This window comes from Carassius gibelio, chromosome B14, assembly GCF_023724105.1.
Source record: "Carassius gibelio isolate Cgi1373 ecotype wild population from Czech Republic chromosome B14, carGib1.2-hapl.c, whole genome shotgun sequence".
Classification (NCBI taxonomy): Eukaryota; Metazoa; Chordata; class Actinopteri; order Cypriniformes; family Cyprinidae; genus Carassius; species Carassius gibelio.
In genome coordinates, this window is record NC_068409.1 from 19,438,048 (window position 1) to 19,462,071 (window position 24,024).

At 36.7% G+C, this 24,024-nt stretch overlaps 1 protein-coding gene, 1 long non-coding RNA gene and 1 pseudogene across 5 annotated transcripts in view; 2 read left to right on the forward strand and 1 right to left on the reverse strand.

The window, feature by feature from the left end:
- Positions 1-8,740, forward strand: part of LOC127971585 (kelch-like protein 4) — a 34,466-nt gene extending 25,726 nt beyond the window's left edge. For all 4 annotated transcript variants that reach the window (XM_052574701.1, XM_052574699.1, XM_052574698.1 and 1 more), the window contains 4 exons: positions 3,165-3,327; positions 6,094-6,306; positions 6,961-7,132; positions 8,433-8,740. In XM_052574701.1, the coding sequence (XP_052430661.1) occupies positions 3,165-3,327; positions 6,094-6,306; positions 6,961-7,132; positions 8,433-8,492 (608 nt within the window). In that variant the 3' untranslated portion in view covers positions 8,493-8,740. The remainder of the gene's footprint in view (positions 1-3,164; positions 3,328-6,093; positions 6,307-6,960; positions 7,133-8,432) is intronic.
- On the forward strand, positions 1,156-1,272 carry LOC127972000 (uncharacterized; annotated as a pseudogene).
- Positions 6,186-24,024, reverse strand: part of LOC127971588 (uncharacterized) — a 61,265-nt gene continuing 43,426 nt past the window's right edge. The window contains exon 3 of the long non-coding RNA XR_008156876.1: positions 6,186-6,328. This is a non-coding gene — a long non-coding RNA (uncharacterized LOC127971588). The remainder of the gene's footprint in view (positions 6,329-24,024) is intronic.

The following is a 24,024-nucleotide window of genomic DNA, read 5'->3' on the forward strand; positions in this document are numbered from 1 at the left end:
TAGTCACAAACAAAAATGACAGTTAACATATCAGTCATTTATAAACATTCAAAAATAAAAACAAATTCAAAATTAGCTCGATCGAACTTTTATAATGTCCATATTTCATATATTTTAAATGTATTTTAATGAATACTTTAAGCATTAGGTTTGTTGATGTTATTAAAGATATTTATAAGGCTTTGCTCTTTAATATTAAATATGCTATGTTCAATTATTAGCTGAAAGAAATACATTGCTAATTAGCTGGTGAAGAAGAAGAAATGCTACTATTATGAGGGCATAGTTTATGAATGAATATTTATTTGGCTAATCGGCTTTACTGTCTAGGCTACCATGTCATGTCTGCACGACTCAATTAATATTCACAATGATTTTGGTTTCATTGAAATTCACACGGCGCGTTTTGGTTCAACAACAGGTAGACGGAAAGGACCAGATCACAGACATGCATTTGTATATATATTTTGATATGTAAAGATAAAATATCATAAAATATTTTGACTCTTGCCACGCTTTTAGAAGCAGTTCACGGCGCAAGACTCTGAAAAGCAGCTGAACGCGAATGAACAGAAAGGCGCATCAGCAGATTAGCCCGAGGAAATTTAAGAACATGTCTCATCAACTGAGTTTATCAAAAGAAGTCAATCACAGTCTGAAACCTAATTAGTGTATAAAGTTTGGTGCGTTAGGGAGATATGTTATTTTGTGCCTTACTTTAATGCAATAATAATTGTTACATTTCACATCAAAGCTCCAAAGCTTGTAAAAAAAAAAAGTTTTAAATGAAGTCATTACTGTATTATTGTAGCTTGAGTAGTTTTTTTTACCAAAAGCATGTGATCTCTGACAGAATTTTTTTTTTTTTTTCAAAACCATGAAAGTTTTACATGAAAAACAAATGCCGTTATAATATTTTTAAAATGCCACCACCTTAAGTCAGGTTTAGTGACTGGATGCTTTTAAAATACTAATGCATAAGACTTAGAGATTTTGAAACCTCCTTTTTGTATCTTGTATCTTGTTTTGAAATACTACAAAATGTTGTGTCCTTCAATTGAAAAAATTTTATATTTCAAAATTGTTAACAGTTTCTAATTGGCTTAGTTAGCCATGCCCTAACTAAAATAGATCAAACAATCTTAAAGAGATAGTTCCGGCAGCCATATCACCCTGGAGCCCAAGACCGGTTGCCCACTGAAGCTAATCAGGGCTGAGCCTGGTCAGTACCTGGATGGGAGACCTCCTGGGAAAACTAGGTTGCTGCTGGAAGGGGTACTAGTGAGGCCAGCAGGGGGTGCTCACCCTGTGGTCTGTGTGGCTCCTAGCGCCCCAGTGTAGTGATGGGGACACTATACTGTCAATAAGCACCGTCCTTCGGATGAGACGTTAAACGAGGTCCTGACTCTCTGTGGCCATTAAAAATCCCATGATGTCTTTCGAAAAGAGTAGAGGTGTGATTTTGCATTCTGGCGCACTATGCCTGCCTATCACATCATCCAGGTGGATGCTGCACACTGGTGGTGGATGAGGAGATACCCCCAGACTATGTAAAGAGCTTTGAGGGCCTAGAAAAGCGCTATATAAATGTAATGAATTATTATTATTATTATAGTTCACCCAAAAATGAAAATTCAGGAATTTACTCCATTGAACACAAAAGATATTTTGCAGAATGCTGGTAACCAGTCAGTTGATGGTAGCCATCTGCTTGTTAAGTCTAATGTCATGCATCGCCACTTCAAGGTCCAAATACTCTATCAGTCAGATGACATAACAAATTATTGTACACTCACAATGTGGTGAAATGCTACCAATAATTATAATCCTAACCTTTATCTCCATAACGAAATCCCATATGGAAAGACAATGATTCATCAAAATATTTTTGCTTGGGATGTTGTTACCACCGAGACTTGTTATACACTGTTGGGGCATTAAATGTGTAATATAAATAAACAGGGATGGATGGCTGTTCAGATAGTGTTCTCAAGTGAAATGAGTAGAGGCTTGGACCCAGAAACAGCTTTCCTTACATTACAACATGCGATTTTGCTTTTTATGGGATATAGAAACAAAAAATACAGTGGAAGTCACAGACTACCGTCAACTGTTTGGTTCCCAGAATTCTGCAAAATATCATGTTTTTTTGTTCAACAGAGAAAGGAGACTTGTATAGGTTTTGGAACAATTTCATTTAATAGACTCCAAGTTCGTGAATATTGTCAATTTGTATGTAAAAGATGTTATGATACATTTTTAGTCCATGTTTGTGCTGTGTTCTCATTGCATTTGCAAAACCACCATGTGCCGCACAACATGTGGTGCTGTTTAGCATGTTTCCCAAAGATGCATTGTGTACAAAGAAAATTAGTAATTGTGTTGTAATTGTAACTGTGTTGCCTTTCATGACAAAGAGTTTCACTTGTTCCAGTTAATAATGTAGGCACCAAATCTACTAACTTAAATTCAGTAGAAAATTGAATTTTATTCATTATAAAACAAAGGGAAAACTTGCTGTGCATCTATTTTGATGAACACAAAGGCAAACCATTTGGGGCATAATAGAAATTGTGTGGCTCAAGTGCCTCAAGAAATAACAAATAAAATAAATGGATGGTCAAACATTAAAGCAAGTGTGTATAAATTAACAAAGGCAATCTGGGCTGCACATAAAAATGTGTATTAAAAATATGGCAGGTAATTTAAGCTCACAGATAAAATACACTGTACAATAATCCCGTAAAACTGATACTCAAAGGTTGCTCACTGAGACCTATAAAGTGCACTCTATCACAACCAAAATGTCGGTCAAGAGACGATTTATATATCAGGACCCCAAAAGCGACAGCCAGAGATTTATAACAGAAACACAAAGAGACCCTTACTGTAAAGGGAGCAGCGAGACGCAGCTTGAATACTTAATGCTTACCACAGCATCCTTAGAGTCGCACCAGGGAAATAGATACTGATATCTGCTAAAAAAAAAAGAAAAGCTCTTGAAATGGATTCCATCACATTACCATTTAAAATTTTGACATTTGCCAATTTCACCACATCACAAAGACGAACACTTGCTATTGAATTGTGCATTTGTCTGATGTATGGCATGCAGCGTCAATGGCCGAAGCCAGTCTTCATTTTTGCTTTATTTGTTGGAAAAGGGATCGCTGTGCTGGAGGGGCCCATGTATGCAGTGGGAGGCCATGACGGATGGAGCTATTTGAATACGGTAGAAAGGTGGGACCCCCAGGCGAGGCAGTGGAATTATGTGGCCAGTATGTCCACTCCACGCAGCACCGTCGGAGTCACTGCTCTCAATGGAAAGTAAGGAATTCATTATCTCTCATTATATTGTGTACCATTGTTGAGCTACGATAGAATTTGAAAACATTTACATGTATTAAGCTTTTATTCATAACGACATACAAAAGAGGAACAAAGCAATTTGTCAGTAAACTGCTGGAAATCGCTCTACAGCCTGAACTCATTTAGTATATGTAAAATATGCAAATTACTCCCTGCCTCCACTCTTATCATAATTGAGTGTAGAAAAAATAAACGCTGTTCCTTACACTTCAGTAGAACTGAAAATCTAGAAGAACTAAAGACCCGCAGTGAAAATAAAGTAGATGTCCGTCTGATGTTTTTAATGATTAAATCTAAACCATGTTCAGATTCATCAGTTAACACCACTGCTGAGCATTTTCTCCGTAAAACTGCAGTGAACCAAAGATAGTGTACCCATTCCCGTTCATATCTCTATCATTTCATGATTGATAACACAGTCAAGCCAAATGCTAATAATATTACTTAGTTATGAGCCTGACGTTATACATCAGCTACATCAGCTTGTAGATGACCCTGTCCTCTTCTTCTTCCGAATCAGTTTCTGGTTCAAACACATATTACTGAATTCAGAGTGTAAAAAGACTTCTCTATCAGTAGTGGTATGTGCAGTGTGCTGTGGCTGATGGCTTTTCTCCATGGATCGTCCTCATGATGAGGTCTGAATTAGGTACTGGATCCAATATACAGCGTAACCCTGTACAGCCAGACGGGAGTTAATAGGCTCTGAGACCAAAACCCTCTGGAGTCTTTTACATGAAGTCACTTGAGTGGCAGGCGAGCTGCTGTTAGCTCTGTCCAAGAAAACGGAGGCTGGGTTTGAATCTAGCTGAACATTGACTGATGACTCATGGGGCTTTTCTGTAACCAGGTCAAAAACAAACCCTTCAAGCTACCTCTAGAGTCCAGTGTCCTACTTCTCCAAGTGATTAATTGATTGGTCTTTTCACCAAGACATATCATAGGTATCTTTTCGAAGTTCTGTAGGACAGGGTTTGTCAGCCTCTTCTGCCCCAGAGACCCCTCGCCAAGGTTTTAGCAGAATCTGAGGACCCCATAATATAAAAATGCTTGGAATTCTTGATATAAATCTTATTTATTGATTAACATTATTGTGTTATGCTAAACCCTAGTTTCTCAGTTAACTACCTTTTTTCCTTAGCCATGTCCAAGTGTCTTGACATCGATGTATTCCAGCCCTACCGAGAGAGATTTACTTTAGTTTATGTCTAGGCGATAAATCGATAACAATATTTATAGCGATATCATTTTCATTAATAAAATGATAACTGTTCGATAAAGGAAAACTCAGCAAGCTGTAGAATTTACTGTAGTAACAATAACTACACCATGGTGTTGTGGCAGAAATGTGGGATATTCATATTGAATTTTATTATTTTATTATTTATTATTAATATAGACATTAAAGGAGTAATGGAATGTAATTCCAGTATTTTTACGATTAAACTGTAGTGTTTGTGCATTTAAATACTACATCCGTTTAGACTACTGTTTTGCATACACATACTATAGAAAGCATACTGTATATTGTAGTTAAATTAGTACCATGGTATTGAGGTGTAAGTATGGTTCTAATTGGTTATCATGATCTAAATGTATGCTACTATGGAAAACCAATGGTTTAAAAAAACACCTTAAACAGTCTGAATATTTAGATTGCACCATATAAAAATGAGATTGTTAAAAAAAAAAACTTTGTTACTATTTTTGATAGTGAACATAAATGTACATGTGCATCCTAACTCAAGTTACCACTACTGTCATCTGAAAGCTGCTGTCAAATGTTAATTTAAAGCATGCCCTTTATGGTGATAATTATCAATATTGTCAGATATGAAAAAGTTTATGATGCTAAATCTTTTGTTTAATGGTGTTTTCATGCCCCTATAAAATCAATCAGATCATAGGAGTTATTTCTTTTGACCACAATCTTTGGAAACACATTTTGGATATTGTTAAGATTTTATATACTGTATATTTCTGCAGTATTTCTTGGACCTCAAGTTTTTCCACAAGTAATTAATTTTTGTTATATTATTCTCTTTTCAGGTAAGACATTTTTTAGTTTTAAACTCAAACAATAAAAAAATAAATAAAAATGAATAAAAAAAATGAACTGTCTAAATTAAATTTATTCTGTTAAACACATTTTAGTGTTTTTTTCTGCTATTTTAGTATATATTTTATAAATGGAAGTAGTTAACAAATTTACCACCATATTGCTAAATCTACAGTAATTGAGTGAAACAATCGAACAAGAAAAAATAACTGGAACAGATATTTCTAAATCGTTGACTGGCTTGTGAAATGTGAGTGGTGCATATAGGATCTCAATGCAATTTTCTTAACTTCAGTGTGGCCTTGCACATGTCATAGATGTCAAGCATATCAGAAGACCAAGTTACAACATTCTGCTTAAAGATCCCAACATAAAATGCCCAAATAAATTGTTCAAAATAAGACCACAAATTAAAAAAAAAAAATGAAGTACAGTACATTTTGATTTCATGTCTCTTTATAAATAATGCCTCTTAACAAATATGCATGACGCAGTAGGGCAATAATGCTCTATAATTGAATGTAAACTCATTCAGGGCTGGCCAAAGCTAGTTTTCTCAGCAGCCATCCTGGCAATGACCCCTGCCAAAATAATAATGTACTTGTGTATACACAATATGGAAGTAAAATAAGTCGTGAAAAGCTAAAACCTTTACGTCTTTACAGATTGTTTGCTGTTGGTGGTCGTGATGGAAGCTCCTGTCTGCGATCGATGGAATGTTTTGATCCTCACACCAATAAATGGAGTATGTGTGCACCCATGTCAAAGAGGAGGGGAGGAGTGGGCGTGGCCACATATAACAGTTTCTTGTATGCAGTCGGAGGACATGATGCACCAGCTTCAAACCATTCCTCACGTCTCTCTGACTGTGTGGAGAGGTAAACTGTTACGGCTCAGCATCTGGGAAGAAAAATCCAACACTTAATCATAACCACAACAACACCCCACAAAAGCAGACAGAGTCTTAGCACATAGTTATGGGTGCCAAGTACTAGTAATTTGCATTCTTATCGGCAAATCTGGACACACATTATTCCATTGTGAAACTGTTAGCCACAGTAATTCAGTAATCTGGTGTTAGATGCCCCCTGCTGGTGATGATCTGAAACACAGCCTAAAGTTTGTAATAATTAAAATTTAAAGCTCACCAAGACCACATCTATCAAAAAACAAAAAAACAATTCTCGCAATAAAAGGTGACCGTCTAGCTGTAAGTACTTGAGGGAAAAGGCTAAATGAATAATAACTGAAATACAAAGAAGAAATAGCAATCCTAATTGATGAACAACAGCCATCAGAACCTTTTTCAGCTCATTACTCTGTTATTACTCTGCACACTGAAAGCAGAATAGATTTCATTGTGAGGTATGATAATCATAGTCCTTGTGCTTTCAAAGCATTTACACACTGTCTGCTTTTTAACCTCTCTATGCAATTATCTCGCATTTTATCCAGTGGCGTGTATTGAAAGTGCTAGCACAGGTTTATACGGTTTTGTTCTGTCTCTCATACGTTCTGTTCTGAATTTACAGGTATGACCCCAAAACAGACACGTGGACCACAGTGTCCTCTCTGAGCGTCCCCCGGGACGCAGTGGGGGTGTGTCTGCTGGGAGACAGGTTATATGCGGTCGGAGGATATGACGGTCAGACCTACTTAAACAGTGTCGAGTCCTATGATGCACAGAACAATGAATGGACAGAGGTGAGTCCATCTTCAAATCAGGCTGCCTTTAAAGAAGTGCTTCCACACTTTTGGCTCCGAGGGTCTCATTGTCCACAACAATGTTCAAACGCCCCATGGGCTTTCCTGTTGTTTGTGATCAGAATTATGGATAAGAAGAATTAGATCTTTTTTTAGATGTTTCTATGCACAATTTCTACCTCATTAAATATATTTGAGCTTGTCATGACTATACATTCTTTATAGAAATGCCCATGGAGTTTTAAATTAATTTACAATTCCATTCTAGAAATCATACTTTAAAATTTTTTCTTACTTACTATCCTACTACTTCCTACTACTATTCATGTGTTTACACCGCAATTAAAATGACATAAATTACACAATGAGATTAATGGTCAAATATAATATTTTGAAAACAGAAATGTGAAATGATTAGGAATTTTAAATCTTTTTAACTATGCAACTAAAACCACTAATAGGTGGTGACTCAATACCTTACTCACCATTTGAGTCATTTGATTCATTCAAAAGGACTGATTCATAAAGAAAATTAAGCAAGTGACTAATGCCTTTATGAATGGGTAATTCAATCATGTGCTCAACCAATATTTCCAAAAACTAAATTCCATTCAGGAATGCTAATAGGAGTCCCCCAGCCTCCCCTCACTTCAAACCCTGATTTTAAGTAATCTTGATGCCCTTAGTGGGCCCTGCACTAAAACCACTGCTTAAGATATATTTGGTGATCAATCAATCAATCAATAAAAAAACCAAAAAATTAGGTTACTGTTACAATACAGCTAAATGGGGCCAGTTTTTTTGGGGAAGATTTTAAATTGTGAAGTATATATATATTTTTTTTTATAAATACAGCTCAAATAATACACAAGTGTTAATACAAGTAGTAAAGTTGCTCTGATAATTTTTATTATTTTTTTAAATGGAATTTAAGATTTTTGATGTTACGTTGTCTTGGCATCAAAAGATAATTCCATGTAACTTTACTCAGGAAAGGTTAGTGAGGTTTGGATGATGTACGTCTATGAACAGGAAGTGCAAGCATTTCCTGCCATTCATTTGTTTTCCACCGTGTCACAATGGCATTGAACACCATGAGGTTAACCGCTCTTTCCTCAGCCTGAGTTACAAACTCTCTATTCAAGTCTAGTTTGCCTCCTGTCTCAGCTTCCCATGGCTCCGTCTTGCTCTCTCTTTCGTAAGATTACCTGTTCGTCTGAGTGTGACTGAGAGAGCTGCGGAGGAGGGAATTTGCTGCGGTTGGACACTGGTCATTAACCCCTGTCTCTTGTTATTCTAGGAGGTCCCTCTAAACATCGGGAGGGCAGGGGCATGTGTGGTGGTGGTGAAACTGCCTTGAAGGCTCAAGAGTCTGAACTGTGACCTCAAGAAGAGGCAACACTTGGAATGCTCTTTTCATGTAGTACACAAAGCTCATCAAAGCTACCGTCAACACTGGATTCATCTCAACAGATTTAGACAGCTGTGTGTGCTCAGATATTCAGCACTATTACAGACTGGAATAAAAAGGGAAAAAAAATGATGCGTATAAGATTTTACTTGATTATAGGAGACATTTTATATTAAAAGAATACTTTTGAAAATGTATCCAAACAGAATTTGTGTTACAATTTTTTCATTTTAATATTTACATGGTGTTAACCTCATCGCATTTTTGACATTATTATATATTTTAACTATATGAAAATCAAATGTAATTTTAAAATCAGCAGCATACTTGTTTACTTGTGCAGTTTTGTGGGAAATGTATTTTGATCTTAGATAAATGATTTTAAAAGACACTGTGAATACTTCCAGCTATACGCTTGCAACAGAACACTTCTGGTTTACCTAAAATGTATGTGGACACACTCATGCAGTTCTCATCTGAATACATTTTTTTTGGTCTGAGACTAGCTTGAGCACAAACTTATTTTAAGAAACTGTCTCTGAAGTAGAAAAAAAAGGAAAACAAAAAAAGTTATTAGCACGTATCAGTAAGTCATTAATACAAGGTTTACAGTAGGAAATATATTATATCATATTGATATTTCACCTTTATGTAAAAGTTTTGTAATTTGTATTGTACATAGTTCCTGGTCCTGTGTAATTTATTCTCATATTGTACTGGCATGCTTCTTCTATGTTTGAATGCCATTTATTAAATATTTTAAAAAGACCCTGTGAAATCACCTGATGAATTAAGTTTTGTGTTGACAAATTATATGAACCAGAAATTAAGGTGGGATATATCAAAGGGATCATCCCCTTTATTCATATCGATAGGCTTTAGTTTTTTCTATAAGTCTGTAACATATTTTGTTTAAAAACAGAGTTCATGATTCTCCAGTGATTCAGAATAAACAGCCAAATGAAAATGACATGTAATTTGCTAGTAGTGTTGACAAAAAGTTGAAAAATTTAAATTTAAATTTTACATTTATTCATTTAGAAGACACTTTTATCCAAAGCAACTTACAGTGCATTCAGGCATCAATTTTTACATATGATGTGTTCCCGGGGAATTGAACCCCCAATATTGCTATATATATATAAATTTGAATTAATCTTTTTTTTTGTTTTTTTGTTGATTGACTGATTCAATGACTTATTCAAAATATTCACGTGTTCCATATTAAATGAATCTCTTGAATGAATGATTCAAGGCTTATTACATTTTGTAATTCACTTGTCGCCACCTACTGTTGTTCTGATGTAATAATACAATCTTTATTTAAAGTGCCACGTTACTTTTTCAAAATATTTGAATGCAAAATAAACTATTATATTTGTTATATGTTTCAAAGGGTCTTTAACCAAGATGTCAAAGTCAGTCATTAAAACTGTTATCCGGATTCTTGCTTTGTGATGTACTGATATTAATTTGCCATACACATGTTTTATTTGACTTAACTGGAATGTAACATGCTGATCAAGAATAAGTTTACTAGTGTAACACATTTGTAATACAGAAATGCTTTCATTGAATTTTTCATTGTTTTATATCGCATGCTAAAGAAACTTAGAAATAAAAAAGCTATTCTTTTCCCTGAGTATTTATGTGTCTTACATTCTGAACAGGCACCACATGTTCATGCATATGCTGTTTCAAGCCCCTTATTTAATTTTTTAATACTCCAGTGTCCTCCAGTGGTTGTCTCTTGTACAGCATTGGATGCATATTGCCTCTACAAAACTAATAACTAATTCCATTTGAAAATACAAATACTGCCATTGACTCAAGTTACTTAGCATCACTTGTCATAGGCAATAAAATCAACATGTTACCAACGTGGCTAATTTGTTTATGCTAAAAAAATTATGGATTAGAAGTCAAAATATAACCATAACAGTAAGATTACTACAGCGGTCAATAAATCCAGTACATGAGGAGAATCATTATTCTACATGAAGGACATGACTGAATCGATATGAAATGAAAAGAGGCAATAGCACTTCAATCAAACAGAGCCAGAGACCGGTTCAAGTCGAGAAAGACCATGAATTGTTGCAGTGTAACCTTTAAAAAATTAATGTGTTATTTGCTGATAGTCTGAAATGTCACAAGATGAAAGTGATGCGAAAGGACAGACCGATGTCCAACGCCAGATTGTATCTGATAAAATGGATAGATTGCAATTATAGTCTTTGTTCTCCAACAGAGCAAGAGCAAAACAAAGACTGAGCATTTCAAAGGGAATAAAAATTGATTATTAATGCAGCTCAATTGCCGCAGCACATCAGAAGATGTGTGGAGAGGGAGTGCAAAGGGGCAGAAAGACTGCAGGTGTTGCATCAGTCCCACCAGATGTTGGAAATGGCAATATCTGAAAAGCCTGAAAGAAATGACCTGACCTCCAGTTCATGGCCTCATGGAAAGCTGTTTCTGCTTCATCCACGCTGGAGCTGAGAAATCAATGCCAAGACCTCTGAATGAAGGAAATATATACCCACTCTAGCTTCAGTTTTCATCTTATTAGCATTGAAGAAATGTATAATTATAATAAATTAAGCTTTAGCTTTCTGAAATCACAAAACTTCATAATGATCTGACACAAAATGTTCAGCACGCATTCATTTCATCTTGCAATAAAACTGCAAGTGTGATTTTGTTGGACATTACATAAAAGTAATCTACGCTCCTGTCGATATCATCCGGACCATCAAATTACTTTGCATACTGATTGCAGAGCTCAAATAAGAATTCAATAGAAACACGACAGCCTGGACTCCATCCAGTAAAAGTTGCTGCAGACCTTGCAATGACTTACAGTGAGACAGACTAAACCCGGCTCTGAAGAACATGGCTTTACATTTTGATGTGTATGCATAATTTGTGTGTTTACAGCAGATGGTGCTGTTGCACTTTTAGTCCCATTAGAAAAAAGAAAAGAAAAAACTGAAGTAATAATTAAAAAGGCCAGTTGTCTATCCCTGCTATGAACAATTAATGTCAACTTGCATCAACTAGGTCAAGGGCAAGTAATTGAGATAATAATGCTGCATAATTATTAGGCCAGGCTGATGAAATATAAAGAAATTATATATGTAAAAAAAAAGTCTGTGAATGGATAATGAATTAAAGGACAGTCATGATGCTTTGAATTCCAACTATTCAGCAAAAAAAGTAAATTCTGTCATTATTTACCCACACGTTGTTCAAAACTTGTCTGCTGGAAAACCCGGAAACTATGACAAAAATAAAATAAAAATAAGAAAAATGTCTAAAAGTGATAACTTGAAAACTGGTCTGGTTTTCACACAACATCCTGTTTTTTTTTGTCTTTTAGTGACTGGTATGAAACTTGAGAGAAAGATACTAATAGTTCTGATGAGGAGATTAATAACCTATTGGAACAGCAGATGTATATTTGTTCAGTGTGTAGTGATTGTATGTCAAAATACTTTTTTTCCTAACATTTGAATATTACATTCTGTCTCTACAATAAATACTACAACTCTTCGACAACAAAAATAACTTGGGAGGTTATTTATATGCTGGAAGCTCACTGCAAACAGAATATACAAATAAAGCAACAATACAGTGTATATGATACTGTGTAGGCCTGCATATGAAAAAAGATAGTAATTGCTGTCAGAAATGTCAGAAGTGATATGGCAAGAGAGGGAAGAGACAGAGACGGAAGAACTGCTGTGCCAAAGTCGCCTCATTTGAAAATGTCTTAATTGCTATTCATACGTTCTCAAAGGTATTTTCTGCCAGAAAATGACACGCAGCATAAGAGGCAAACGGGATGTTCGTCAGATGTTTGGAGCTTGAAATGGGAGGTAGAGACTTTGTCTAAGAGGCTGAAATGATGCACTGATTGTCATTCATTTTAACAAGATATGACTGAAGCTTGTTGATCTGCACGTTCCTCCCAGAGAAGAAGAAATGAACCCATCCGTCGCTTGCTTGTACCGGCTTTGTGCCGTCTTTGAAATTATGCATGGTAGGCCTGTCCACTGACTTCAGAAGATATAGACCCTGTCTTTTCATTGTCAGAATATACATTTTCGTTCTTCTCCCTCAAAGGCCGTCTTCTGATGTGAGGTAGACTGCTGCCAACTCGCCCGAGAGCCCAGATTCAACGTTTGTGGATTTTTCACCGGAATGAATGCAATTAGACTGCTTTGTGGGTGTAAACTGTCCCTAAGCATAAACTACGACACAGTGCAATCTATCATTTTAATGGGCTTCAACTTCCAAGGGAGACATTCTGTAATTCAGCGTCTACACACACTGAGTCACTATTACAAACACAAGAGGGCTGAACCTCCAAATACGAATGCCAATTTCCCAGACAAGCTCGTAAGTGAACTTTTAACAGAGGTGTGAATGACAAGCATATCAAAATTACCTGCAGGAAACCTCGTGTTTAAATCGCAGTGGACTTTGTTTTGGGAGGCATTTCTAATCATCTGTAACATATGAACCAGGGAAGAATGGGAACACAGAACTAATCACACTTCAGCGAGGAGTGCACAGAGAAAAGAAATACATCAACCTTGTCTTGACAAAATCATCTTCATCCGAACTGAAATACTGATTGTCTTTTAATGTCCTCTCAGGAGCTCAAGCAAAGAGAAAATAGTGCAAAAACGAAGAGTGAAGATGTGAAATACAAAAGAGAAAAGTCTATCAAACATAAGTTTAACACCCTAAACACTTCTAAGAACTTTGGCAACGCTAGTAAATAATACGCTGCAGTTACATCAGAAATGCTCCCCAGGCTGTGTCATGATTATTAATTAAACACCCTTCTAAATTCATCTGTCGTCTGACTCCAGTTTTAGGAACAGTGGCAAGACAAATACAATACATCTCACATTTTCAGAGCAAACTCAAAATAAATAGCTTGAAAAGGAGTTTTACATTAACTTACTCTTAAAGGAACAGTACACCCAAAAAATGAAAATTCTGTCAGCATTTGATGTTCTTTACTGTATGGTGTTCTTTCTTCTGTGGAACACAAAAGGAGATATTATGAAGAATGTACAAGTCATTTTTTCATGCTATTGAAATTAACAGTGACTGGAGATTCAAGTTTTCAAAAAGGATGCAAAATCACCATGAAATGATTAAAACACATTTTAAAATGTGATCCATACAACTCATGTGCTACATTGCTAAAGTAATGTTTTTGATCAGATTTACAAGATTCAACTGTTATTAGGGCTAAAACATTGACATTATTGATGGTCAAAAAATTCAAAATTGTCGAAAAAAAGTTGGTTGCAGACCTAATTGTTATTCACTGTTAATCTTCTCCTCCAGTGAGTGAATGATTTTAAACTGAGAATAATTTTGATCAGGCTTTGTAAACCAGATTTGGTCACGAAACTCTCATAAATGCACCAAGGAGAGCTATGGATGTCAATACTTTCTGTGAAAAACAACTTTAACGCAGTCTACTCTTGACTCTGTGTTATTTCATGCCTTTAGAAGAATTTAAATATAGTCCATGAATTACTTCCATCATGATTTTATAGTGCCTTCGCAGCCTTTCTGAAGCTTGAAAGCATATATTCATTATAAGTACAGGAAAAAAGAGGACATATCGGACAGAAGCGTAGATTACTTTTATATAATGTACATCCTGCAAAAAAACTTAAAAAAATAAAATAACAAAAAACAGTTACAGTAAGCAAGATTAGTCATACGGATTTGGAATAACATCATGGTGAGTAAATAATGAAAAAATTAAAATGAACTTTTAAAAACATTTTTGTTAAGGACACTGAAGGTTAAACAAAGCCAGAAGTAAATACTAATTAAATCTCAAAAAAATGATTGAATCTGTTGATAGATCAACATGTGAAAGCCCTTGGGCAGTTCTTTCACTCCACACAGCTGCAAAAAGTTGAGAGACCTTAATCACCACCAGTTTAGGCAAAAAGTAGGCATTCTACTGAGCCCTCATTGTTAGCTGCTTTTGTTGGTGAAGATGAACTACCCATGACAATTAAAGTTCCAGGCCATTACTTTGCTGAATAAACGGTTACCCGCAATGCTTAACTGTTCTAAAAAGACCTCAGGCAGGGTTAGTCTAGTTCCTTGTCAATTCCCAGAGATATTCCGTTACTCTGAGTTATTTTCCACTAAGTGTGGAAATGCCTCAATAACAGGGCGCTGTGTTCAACAAGGTACCAAAACGGCTCAGTAAACAGAAAGATCATTATCACTCTTATCTAACATAATTTAATCATAAATCATATCAAGCCACAGGACCACACCACTTTATAGTCCCACTGGTATTTCGGTAGAATCGCACCAAACTTCATAAGCACAGTACAGTGTAGCTACACCTGCGCATTCAGATGCAAAGCAGGTCCCTTACAGTTATTCACTGTAGTCAATGGCCCAAAATATTCAGAGGATAATCACAGAAAGCAGGCCAGAGGTGGCAGTGCTTAACCTTTGGGTCGTAGTCTATAGCTGCCAGCCAAGGGACACGAGTACTGCAGCACACCGAGTTAATTTAATCACTTTTGGATCGCTTTGTAACTGGGTACCACTGTGGGAAACTGCTTCACAGCGTGTAAGCCCAAAGCTCATACGCACTGCCAGCAGGCCTGCCCACGGCAGCACATACTGCACCTGAGTCTGGATTTCAGCCTATCGCTGTTAACAACTTCAAAAGATTAATCTGATCTTACCGCATACCTACATTTCACAGGAGCACAATGGTGCTTTGCATAAGTTGACATACTGTAGTGTAGCCTTCAGCTTGAAAAGTTGAGAAGGTAGATTCTCTTTAAACTCATCCTCGGAGCGTCTTTCCCAACCTGCCTTTTTTAGTGCATTGTACAAGCTTTACATCACTGTGTGGATATTCAAAGATAGAAGTGGTAAAGTTCAGTGACTTTTGTTGAGGCAGTCCATTCAGTGGGTTTTCACTATGTAAAGGTTCTCCATAATGTAAAACAAGAAATTCAGCTAAGAAGTGATCCGCTTTCACATACACCATTCCTGGAGTTTAGCAAAACATATCGGAACTGTCCACTGTTAGGCATTAAAAATAGACTTTATATTTTACTAAACTTTACAAGCATCTAAGCATTCCTAAATCAAGAATGCTTGAGAAGCAACATTAAATGTTTAGCCTTAATAAAATAACTACAATATAATAATTGTACCGAATATTATAAACACTAATTGGAAATCAAATAGTATTATACATATTTTTACAATTAAAAAGACATTTTCCATAAAGACATTTTCAAAAGCATAACTAACATTGAAAGTCAGGTTGAGACTTCATGCTTTCCTAATTCGGTGTGAACTGACTATAATAAATAAATAAATAAATAAATAAATAAATAAATAAATAAATAAATAAAATGCTTAAATGCTCAAAAAATTACTTTGTTTTGAGCATCTTTTATAATAAAAAAAAAAAAAAAAAAAATGTGGGGTCTCAGGGATCTGTAATGTAAAACAGTAGTCAGTTAAGTGTCTATATAGAAACAGCACTGAAAGTGTGTGGAGAAATAATGCAGCTTATGAAAACAGACAGCAAGTCTTTTATTTTGTATGTCCTGACTCTGTATTCAGAAAGCAGACGGTTTTCTTGACTGAATGTTCTAACAGCAGCACACATGCACGTCCTTGAAAGAAAACTCTCCACCGTGGTTCACACATGACCTTCATACAACATCTCACTGCTTGAGTCTCCGTCGACCTTAACCCATTCATCGCCCTTGGCAAAACACAAACATGTACACACATTAATCTTTTGCCCCACACAAAATAGAATTTTCTCGCAGCCCTTTGACTTAGACTGAGACAAACTCTTTCAATGCACAGAAAGTCTGCAGAACCTTCAACAAGGGCAACAAATCACTCCAAGATTATATTCAGCCAGGCTCCTGAACAAGGTGAATGTAGACAGTGTGAAAGATTTCTGGTATAAAAAGCTTGATGAAGGAATGATTATTACAGACTCAATGGCACTTGCCTCTGACCTTCTTTGTTATTACAGTCTTGGGGTTTGACTTCAGAGAGCCCCACACGGCAGTTCATGTCTAGACAGTCAATCATGGGTCTTTTAATGAAATTAGTCATTTTTCTTTTATCACTTCATCACAATTATGTGGACACAGGCGTGAATTTTTAATAATTTCTGTAATTTTGTTTGAGTGGATGGTACAATTCTTGTCCCTGGGTGCTTTACTAACCTCTAAATGTAAAAACAGTCAATTAATTTAGAAATATTACGAGATATATTTATATTTTTTAAATTTCTTTAAAGTAAATATTAAAAACAAATGTGACGCTGGACCATAAGTCCTACGTCGCTGGGGTATATTTGTAGCAATTGGCAAAAATACATTGTATGGGTCAAAATTCTAAGTTTTTCTTATATGCCAAAACTCATTAGCATATTAGGTAATATATTTAGTAAATTTCCTACTGTAAATATATCAAAACTTATTTTTTCATTAGTAATATGCATTGCTAAGAACTTCATTTGGACAACTTTAAAAGTGGAAAACATTGCAATATTTTTTTAATTTCTGCGATATATTGCGATATGAAAAAAAAATGCCAGGAATAAAGGATAGAATTCATCATTTTAGAGTTGGGGGATTATTTTGTTGGGAAGTGCAACGGTGTAGAAAATGTACAATAATTTTTACAAAAGTTTAAATTATTATTATAATTTTTAACATGCGCTAACGAAATTTCATTTGACCTGCCACAGTCAGTAAACAAATAAAATAAAAAAGTTATTGTTTTGACTCATTTAGATACCACAGCAGTAACTACTAACTAATATAAAGCTGAGACTTTATTAATAACGAGTAAACAGTAATAAAATAACAAATAAACAAACTACAAGCAATAGCACAAATAAACACAGTTCAGACACTAAGGAATATTCAGTGGTTCACGTTTTTCAGGTTGGTCTTATAATAGCTTTCAAGCACAGATATTAAATAATCAAAAGTAAAATAACAATGCATAGTCTTCACTGTATAAATTGACAGGAACACGTACTGTACAGGCTACTCTCCCTTTACAAGCAAATGATACATATTCCATTGCTCTCTTAACTGTTTATGTTGTCTGAAAACATAACTGACTGTTCTCAGATGCTGATCCACTAAATGTATTCATGAACTACATGCATTTTAACATGCATTTATTTAATTAAATCACAGCTTGCACAATGTGACAGTTGCATTAAGCCACAACACAATATTAATTCCATTTCGATACATTGTGCAGCCCTGCAATGTATAAACAATCAAGTTATAGCTGAAGTCCCTGTGCTTGACCAGAGGATATTCTGATAGTCTGCTTATATCCTACAATGGTGGCATGTTCATTTTAAAGTTGCAGAGCTCTAAAGGTACTGCATAACAGTAATGGCCCTTAAGTTGTTCTGAAATCCATTTAATTTAGGGGAAATTAAAGAGATTTGCACTTATCAGTATAATAGGAAAGGTTTACTCAGGGGGCCCTATAACTTACTGGACTGCATGCTATATAATGAACTGAAAAACTATGCTCAGAATAAAAGAGAAAGCATTAGAAGATGCAATTAAACTCTGTGGAGTTAATAGGTATGATGCCGTGAAGAGGGATGAATTGAAAGGCATGCTGTGTCTGCCAGTGAGGGATTTCTTGCCAATGCCTTTGAGCTTTTCAGTCACAGTCCTGTCACAGGGAGTTGAGCAAGAGAAACCAGCAGCCTCTATGTCAGAAAAGCCACTTTCATTGTGTTTCAAGCTCTAACACTCTCCCAAAACATGCCCTTCACAGTGTTTTCAAGGGAAATAAGCACCTGGATCATGCATTGCCACTTGGAGGATGGGCTACATAAAAGCTAAATCTCCAGTGTGGCATGTTAAGCTCTGATAATCTGCCGCAGCGCACACAAGAAACACCACCGCATAACCAGGCATCACCGTGACACGACACCTGGTCGGAATTTCAGATGACTACGTTCGGTTCGGTGCAAAGCAGGAATTCACCGACAGACCGATGTCTTCTCCGTTCCGGTTAAAAATCATCCCTGTTGACACAGCCAACTCATGTCATTAATATCACATTCAAAGGCATTGCAGCAATGTGAGTCATGCCAATGCCAAGAATGTCCTCCAGAAGCGTGCATAAATTACTTTCAATGGCTTGCGCTGGGTTGGTCGGCAAGCGGTCCATCTGCGCTCGTAACAGCCGAGGCTCCCTGCAACAACAAATCGGAAGGCAAGGCTTTCTTCCAGCATGCTCCCATAAGCTTAATAATGTGCCATGCGGAGAATGATGTAACATAAAGACACAGCAAGATGTGCTGCAGCTCAGAAGGATGCACTCAAAGGAGCTGATTACTGTGGATCATCTTGAATGCAACAAGCGGCCAAATCTCCAGCGAGACTCTAAATAGTGTTTGACGATGGTCACAGAAACAAGAGAGGGTTTAAAAACACTCGCAACTGCGCTGAGTGTGATCATTACAGCAGCTCCATAAGGCAAACCAATGGCAATGAAAGTTTTGTTGTTGTTGTTGCGGTTTTAACTCAAGTTGTCAAGGCTACTTTAGAACTCTGTGAAATAAGCCTCTTTAAATCACATCTTTCTGAGTCATTCGTGTTTAGATCTATATAAATAGCTGTATTATATATACTTGGTGTGCTAATTGGGAGCAAGCTGCCATTTTAATTCACATCATTCATCACATATTAAGATATATCTGTTCTCTTTAGACTCTAACAAGAGCCGGTCTTTGAGGGAGTTGGCCATGTGACTGGATATTTGCCTTCCACAAGATGGCAACATTGACTCATCTTGCTGCTTTTTATAGTGCGCTAGTCTCTCAGGCAGCCCAAGCCTGAAGAACCCTGTGATTTTATGTTGCTATTCCACCTGCTGTGAGCAGGAAGAAAAAGCGTTTGGTTGTTCTTTTCACTTCAGGCTGCCAATATTTGCTAAGTTATTCCGATTCCATTAGAGAAACAAAACGCTGCTTTAGCTGGCCGTCGTAGAATACAAGTTTATCACAGAATGTGACCGCTTGAATCTCCCGAGTATCTAGATAACTAAATTGTCAGGCATAAAGATCTAAAATGAAATCAGTTGTACATTTGTTCCCTGCATGCTTCTCCAATCAATATTGAGGCAAGAATAAAATTTGCTTTGAAAAAGTGAAGGACAGTATTAAACATGAATATTGCATGCTTGAACTACGCAGGCTTCCCATAAATCATAAAACAGTTCTGTGTTGGAAAGGCTTTCTTCTTTTTTTCAGCACATGTAGTTTTAGATCAAAATCCCCCCCCCCAGTCTGGCTATAAAGTTAATATTTATTAATTTCACAATTTGCTTTTAATTCTGCTTCTGTAGATCTCAAAAGTGCCGAGTTAATAATTCATACAAATTTAGCTCGCACCTCTGCTTTAAAAATATTGATCAACGCAAACTCCTTGAAGTCGGCCCGAGGCGAACTTTAACAGCATCTGGATCTACCTGTGGTAGGGAAATTTAACATAGATGAACGTCTAAATTATTCACACAAAAATGAAGGAAAGAAATACATTTATACAATCCTTGAAGCTATGAAAGATCTGGAGACTTTAATAGACAGCGCTGCAATCTGCCACGAAACTTTGCACATTTACAGAGCGCAATTAATGCTTCAAATATCAGGCTCCTCCCACACAATCTGTTAAACACACTTAAATATACGACTCCTCCCACATATCTTTGTGTGTATTTCGTACTAATCTTTTTCAGTGCCATTTTAGAGAATTTCTTCTTTGACGAGTGAATCATCGTCATGCACAGAGCTCATATTATCAAGCTTAACAAAGGTTATGCAGAGGTATTATTCCCTCTGTGTGATAAAAGATGTGCTACCTTATGCCATGGACACCACAGAGGAGGTCTTTAGATAAAAAGGCTTTTACACACAGTGGTGAATAGAGACTAGAGCTCTAGAGGGCTTTGAGGAATGATGCTGTACTATCACCGCATTAAAATGTTAAGATTTTATGTAGCTGCATCTACACTTGTTACGAGTAAACAGAAACAGAGAGCCTTCTGAAAAGTATGATACAAGCAAGGTAGAGATTTGCAGCACTGTTGCCTTTCAACACCCAAGCTAAATAATTAACATTATTCGTAAACCACTTACTGCTTTATCAAACGTTGATGATTTGTGCATGTGTCGCAGAAAATGCTGCCAAGATCCTTTATCACGTGGCATTATATTTCATTATCTTTGGCCTCTCCGGACCAAAGGCAAAGAGAGGACGGCGAGGCATTTCGTTTTATACTCCAACTCGCAACCTCCAGATGTTCACCTCTAAAACATTTCCACAGATTCAGGTAGAGCTTAATGACCCGAAAATCGCCTGGAGTTCGGGTAATGAAGAGCAAGCCCCGTTCGCTTTTAATTGGGACTTTGAATTGAGATTGCTAGGTAATGTGCTCCATGCATCACAAGTTTAAAAGAACAAAAATCTGCCTACAGATATTTTGTTTGTATGAAGCGCAGACCTCCGTGAACCGCACTTCATATAATTGTAAGGGGAGCTGGGCTGTGTCAAAAAGGTGAGTTAGCCGAGACCACACATCAGCTGCAAAATGTCATCCGGACTCTGTAATTATTCGGGGCTCTAAAATTAGACATCAAGATTCTGGTGACAAGGACAGAGCACTAAGGGCCCTTTGGGTGAGAGTATGAAACACAATGCCCTTTGAGTCAAGCTTGTTATTCCTTTGACTATTGACTGCTTTTTTGAAAACGCTGTCAGCAGGAGCTGAACGGTTTGATCACACTTCTTTTGAACCCATTTCTTACACAGACTATTAGTATGATTGCTTTTTGTCTAAACGATAGTCCATTTGTTATTTCTCAAAATGGTACAAAATCACTCGGGTCTGGGGTAAATTAGTGTTCAGTCATCACAAGAAACTGAAACGCCGTTTATCAAACGAAGCATCCAACGACCTTGGGTGTCCTCAACCCATTCGTCAGGCCTCCATAGAAATAACGATTGTTCCCCTACAGCATAAACACATAATGCTGGATAGAGTGGGTTTCGCTTGCTAGTTAAGGGGTTTGCGTGACAGGCAGCTGGTGACAACCTCAAGCCCAGATGCTGCTGCCCCACCTCTGCTCAGCTGTCCACAGTGGAGCCGGCTTTGAACAGCCTATTACCTCCACACAGCACCAGGGAAGGCAATCAGCACCACTGGAGAACTTCTCTTGGACCAGATGGTGAGAAAGATGAATCGCACCATTATATTCGAGCCCAATAATTCTTCAGTTGAAACTAATTAAGCCTTACCTCCCTTCAATCACCAAACAAACCTCAATAAGTTTAGAAGTTCTGATGCTTCTGTAAAGCTTTTGACCTTAGCCCTTTGCAACACTGGATTGTTAAAGAAAGTGTTTCATCTGTGTATTCATAAAGCACATCTACAGTGGTTTCTAGACGGGGATATTCATCTCATTCACAATTTTTGAACTTGACCTTAAATTTGAATCAACCGAAATTTTCAATCAGTTTCCTCCAGTGTCTCAAGCGTTTCTTAAAGGGATAGTTCACCCAAAATAAAAATGCACTCAGTCTTATGTTAGTAGTCACAGTAGATGTTCTTGTAATACATGCAACCCAGACTTATTGGGAAACCGTGCCTTTTGTGACATTTCTGGAAACTTATATTACACAGTTTTTTTTTTTTTTTTAATACACTTACCCACTTTCGAGACCCCTTCAAAAAGAATTGTCTAGTAAGTCAAAAATAACAAATTAAAATCATATTTGATCTTGTGGCTGTAAGACACATATAAACAACATATAAATAGATATGAAAATATTTTAATTTCAAACCAAAATATTTAAATTTCAAACCAATCATGCTTGAGAGAATCAGGTTTCATGTTTTGTTTTCATGTTGTCCTATTCGGACAATGATTTGTTCTTTGACAGATGGGATTTGGCTTATATTCAAGGGATGTCGCTGATACCAAACCAAATAAAAAATTGATCATAAAAACTTCAAAGCAAGCGGCAACCAGATTGAAAATGCAGAACAGAAACTGTCATAACAAGCCTTTAACATAACTGACCATTAAACAAGAGAAAGTGTTTCCCTTTACTCGAAAGCATGTAAAAGAACACCTTTTTTGGCAGACAACACTGCTGTTATTGTGCTTTTTTTCTTCATTTCTGGAGCTTAACCGGCTCTGGTCACCATTTACTTTCATTGTATGAAAGCGAGCAGTGTGACTGTTCTGAAAACATCTCCTTTGTTCTGCAGTTTCCATAAAAGTTGGAAAAACACAAGGGCGAGTAAATGATGAGGATATTTATTTCTGGGTGAACTAACCCTTTTAATAACAACAACACTTAAAATATTGCAAAGAAACTCTGTTGAACCTGGACTGCTTTACAATCTGTCATATCCTAATTAGAGCCAAGAGAAAATGGCTTCTTCACACTCTCAGTTAGGTAGTAGCTGTTCTCGAAGCACCCACGCTTGTAACATTCACAGCTATTGCCAACATAGGACTGGGTAAAGATAAAGACTGCTCAGTTAATTGAATCTAACACAGAACTGTAGGCAGTTTCCAAAGTACTAAACACCACGATATTTGTTTATGTAAGCACACAGTGAAGTAACAAGAAGTTCATCCCACAATCCTCGACGTACTGGCAGCATTGAACCGAGCGTACGACAAGACGAAGGTAGTGGCTAGCTTTCCAAAAAAGCAAGATTTCAGGCATTAAGGCCTTCTTGAATATGTTACAATAAAATGTCACATGTTCTGTGGTGTGTGAAGTACAAGACACAGCAGTGACGCACTTCTTCAGCTGGATGTCAGACACATGGCTTGACCTTTCTCCAGCATGGATGTTATAATGGGCAGCAAACAAAGGATGGCCGACCATACCTGAGCCATTTCCAATTCTCCTGGCAAAGCAATGCAATGAGAAAGTGAAGTATTAAAACCCTCAAAAACTGTTGCAAATATAGCCATGAGCACTAATAATAGAACAATCACTCTTAAGTGCGTAAGGGGGTAAATACATTCGCATGGAACTGGGAGTAAAATATCCTTAAAGTCCTTATCATCCATTCAATCTGGTTAATCTTCCCTGCTATAAAGAGAGGTAAAACACATGCTGATGGTTTGACTGTACTGCCGCTGGGTATAAATCAACACTGGCAAAAGGACAACAGTAATCACATTCACCTAATCTCCCATGACAGATTCAGGACATGCTTTTCATTATAGCAAAAGTGGATAACTGAGCAATAAGCACTGTTTCAGAGTTTACTCAAATCCTGCTCAAACTAACAAAGAGATTCTTGTTCCTGAGCGGTTGATGACGCACTGTATTTTCTCAGGGTTCAGACAAAGAGAAGGTGCTGA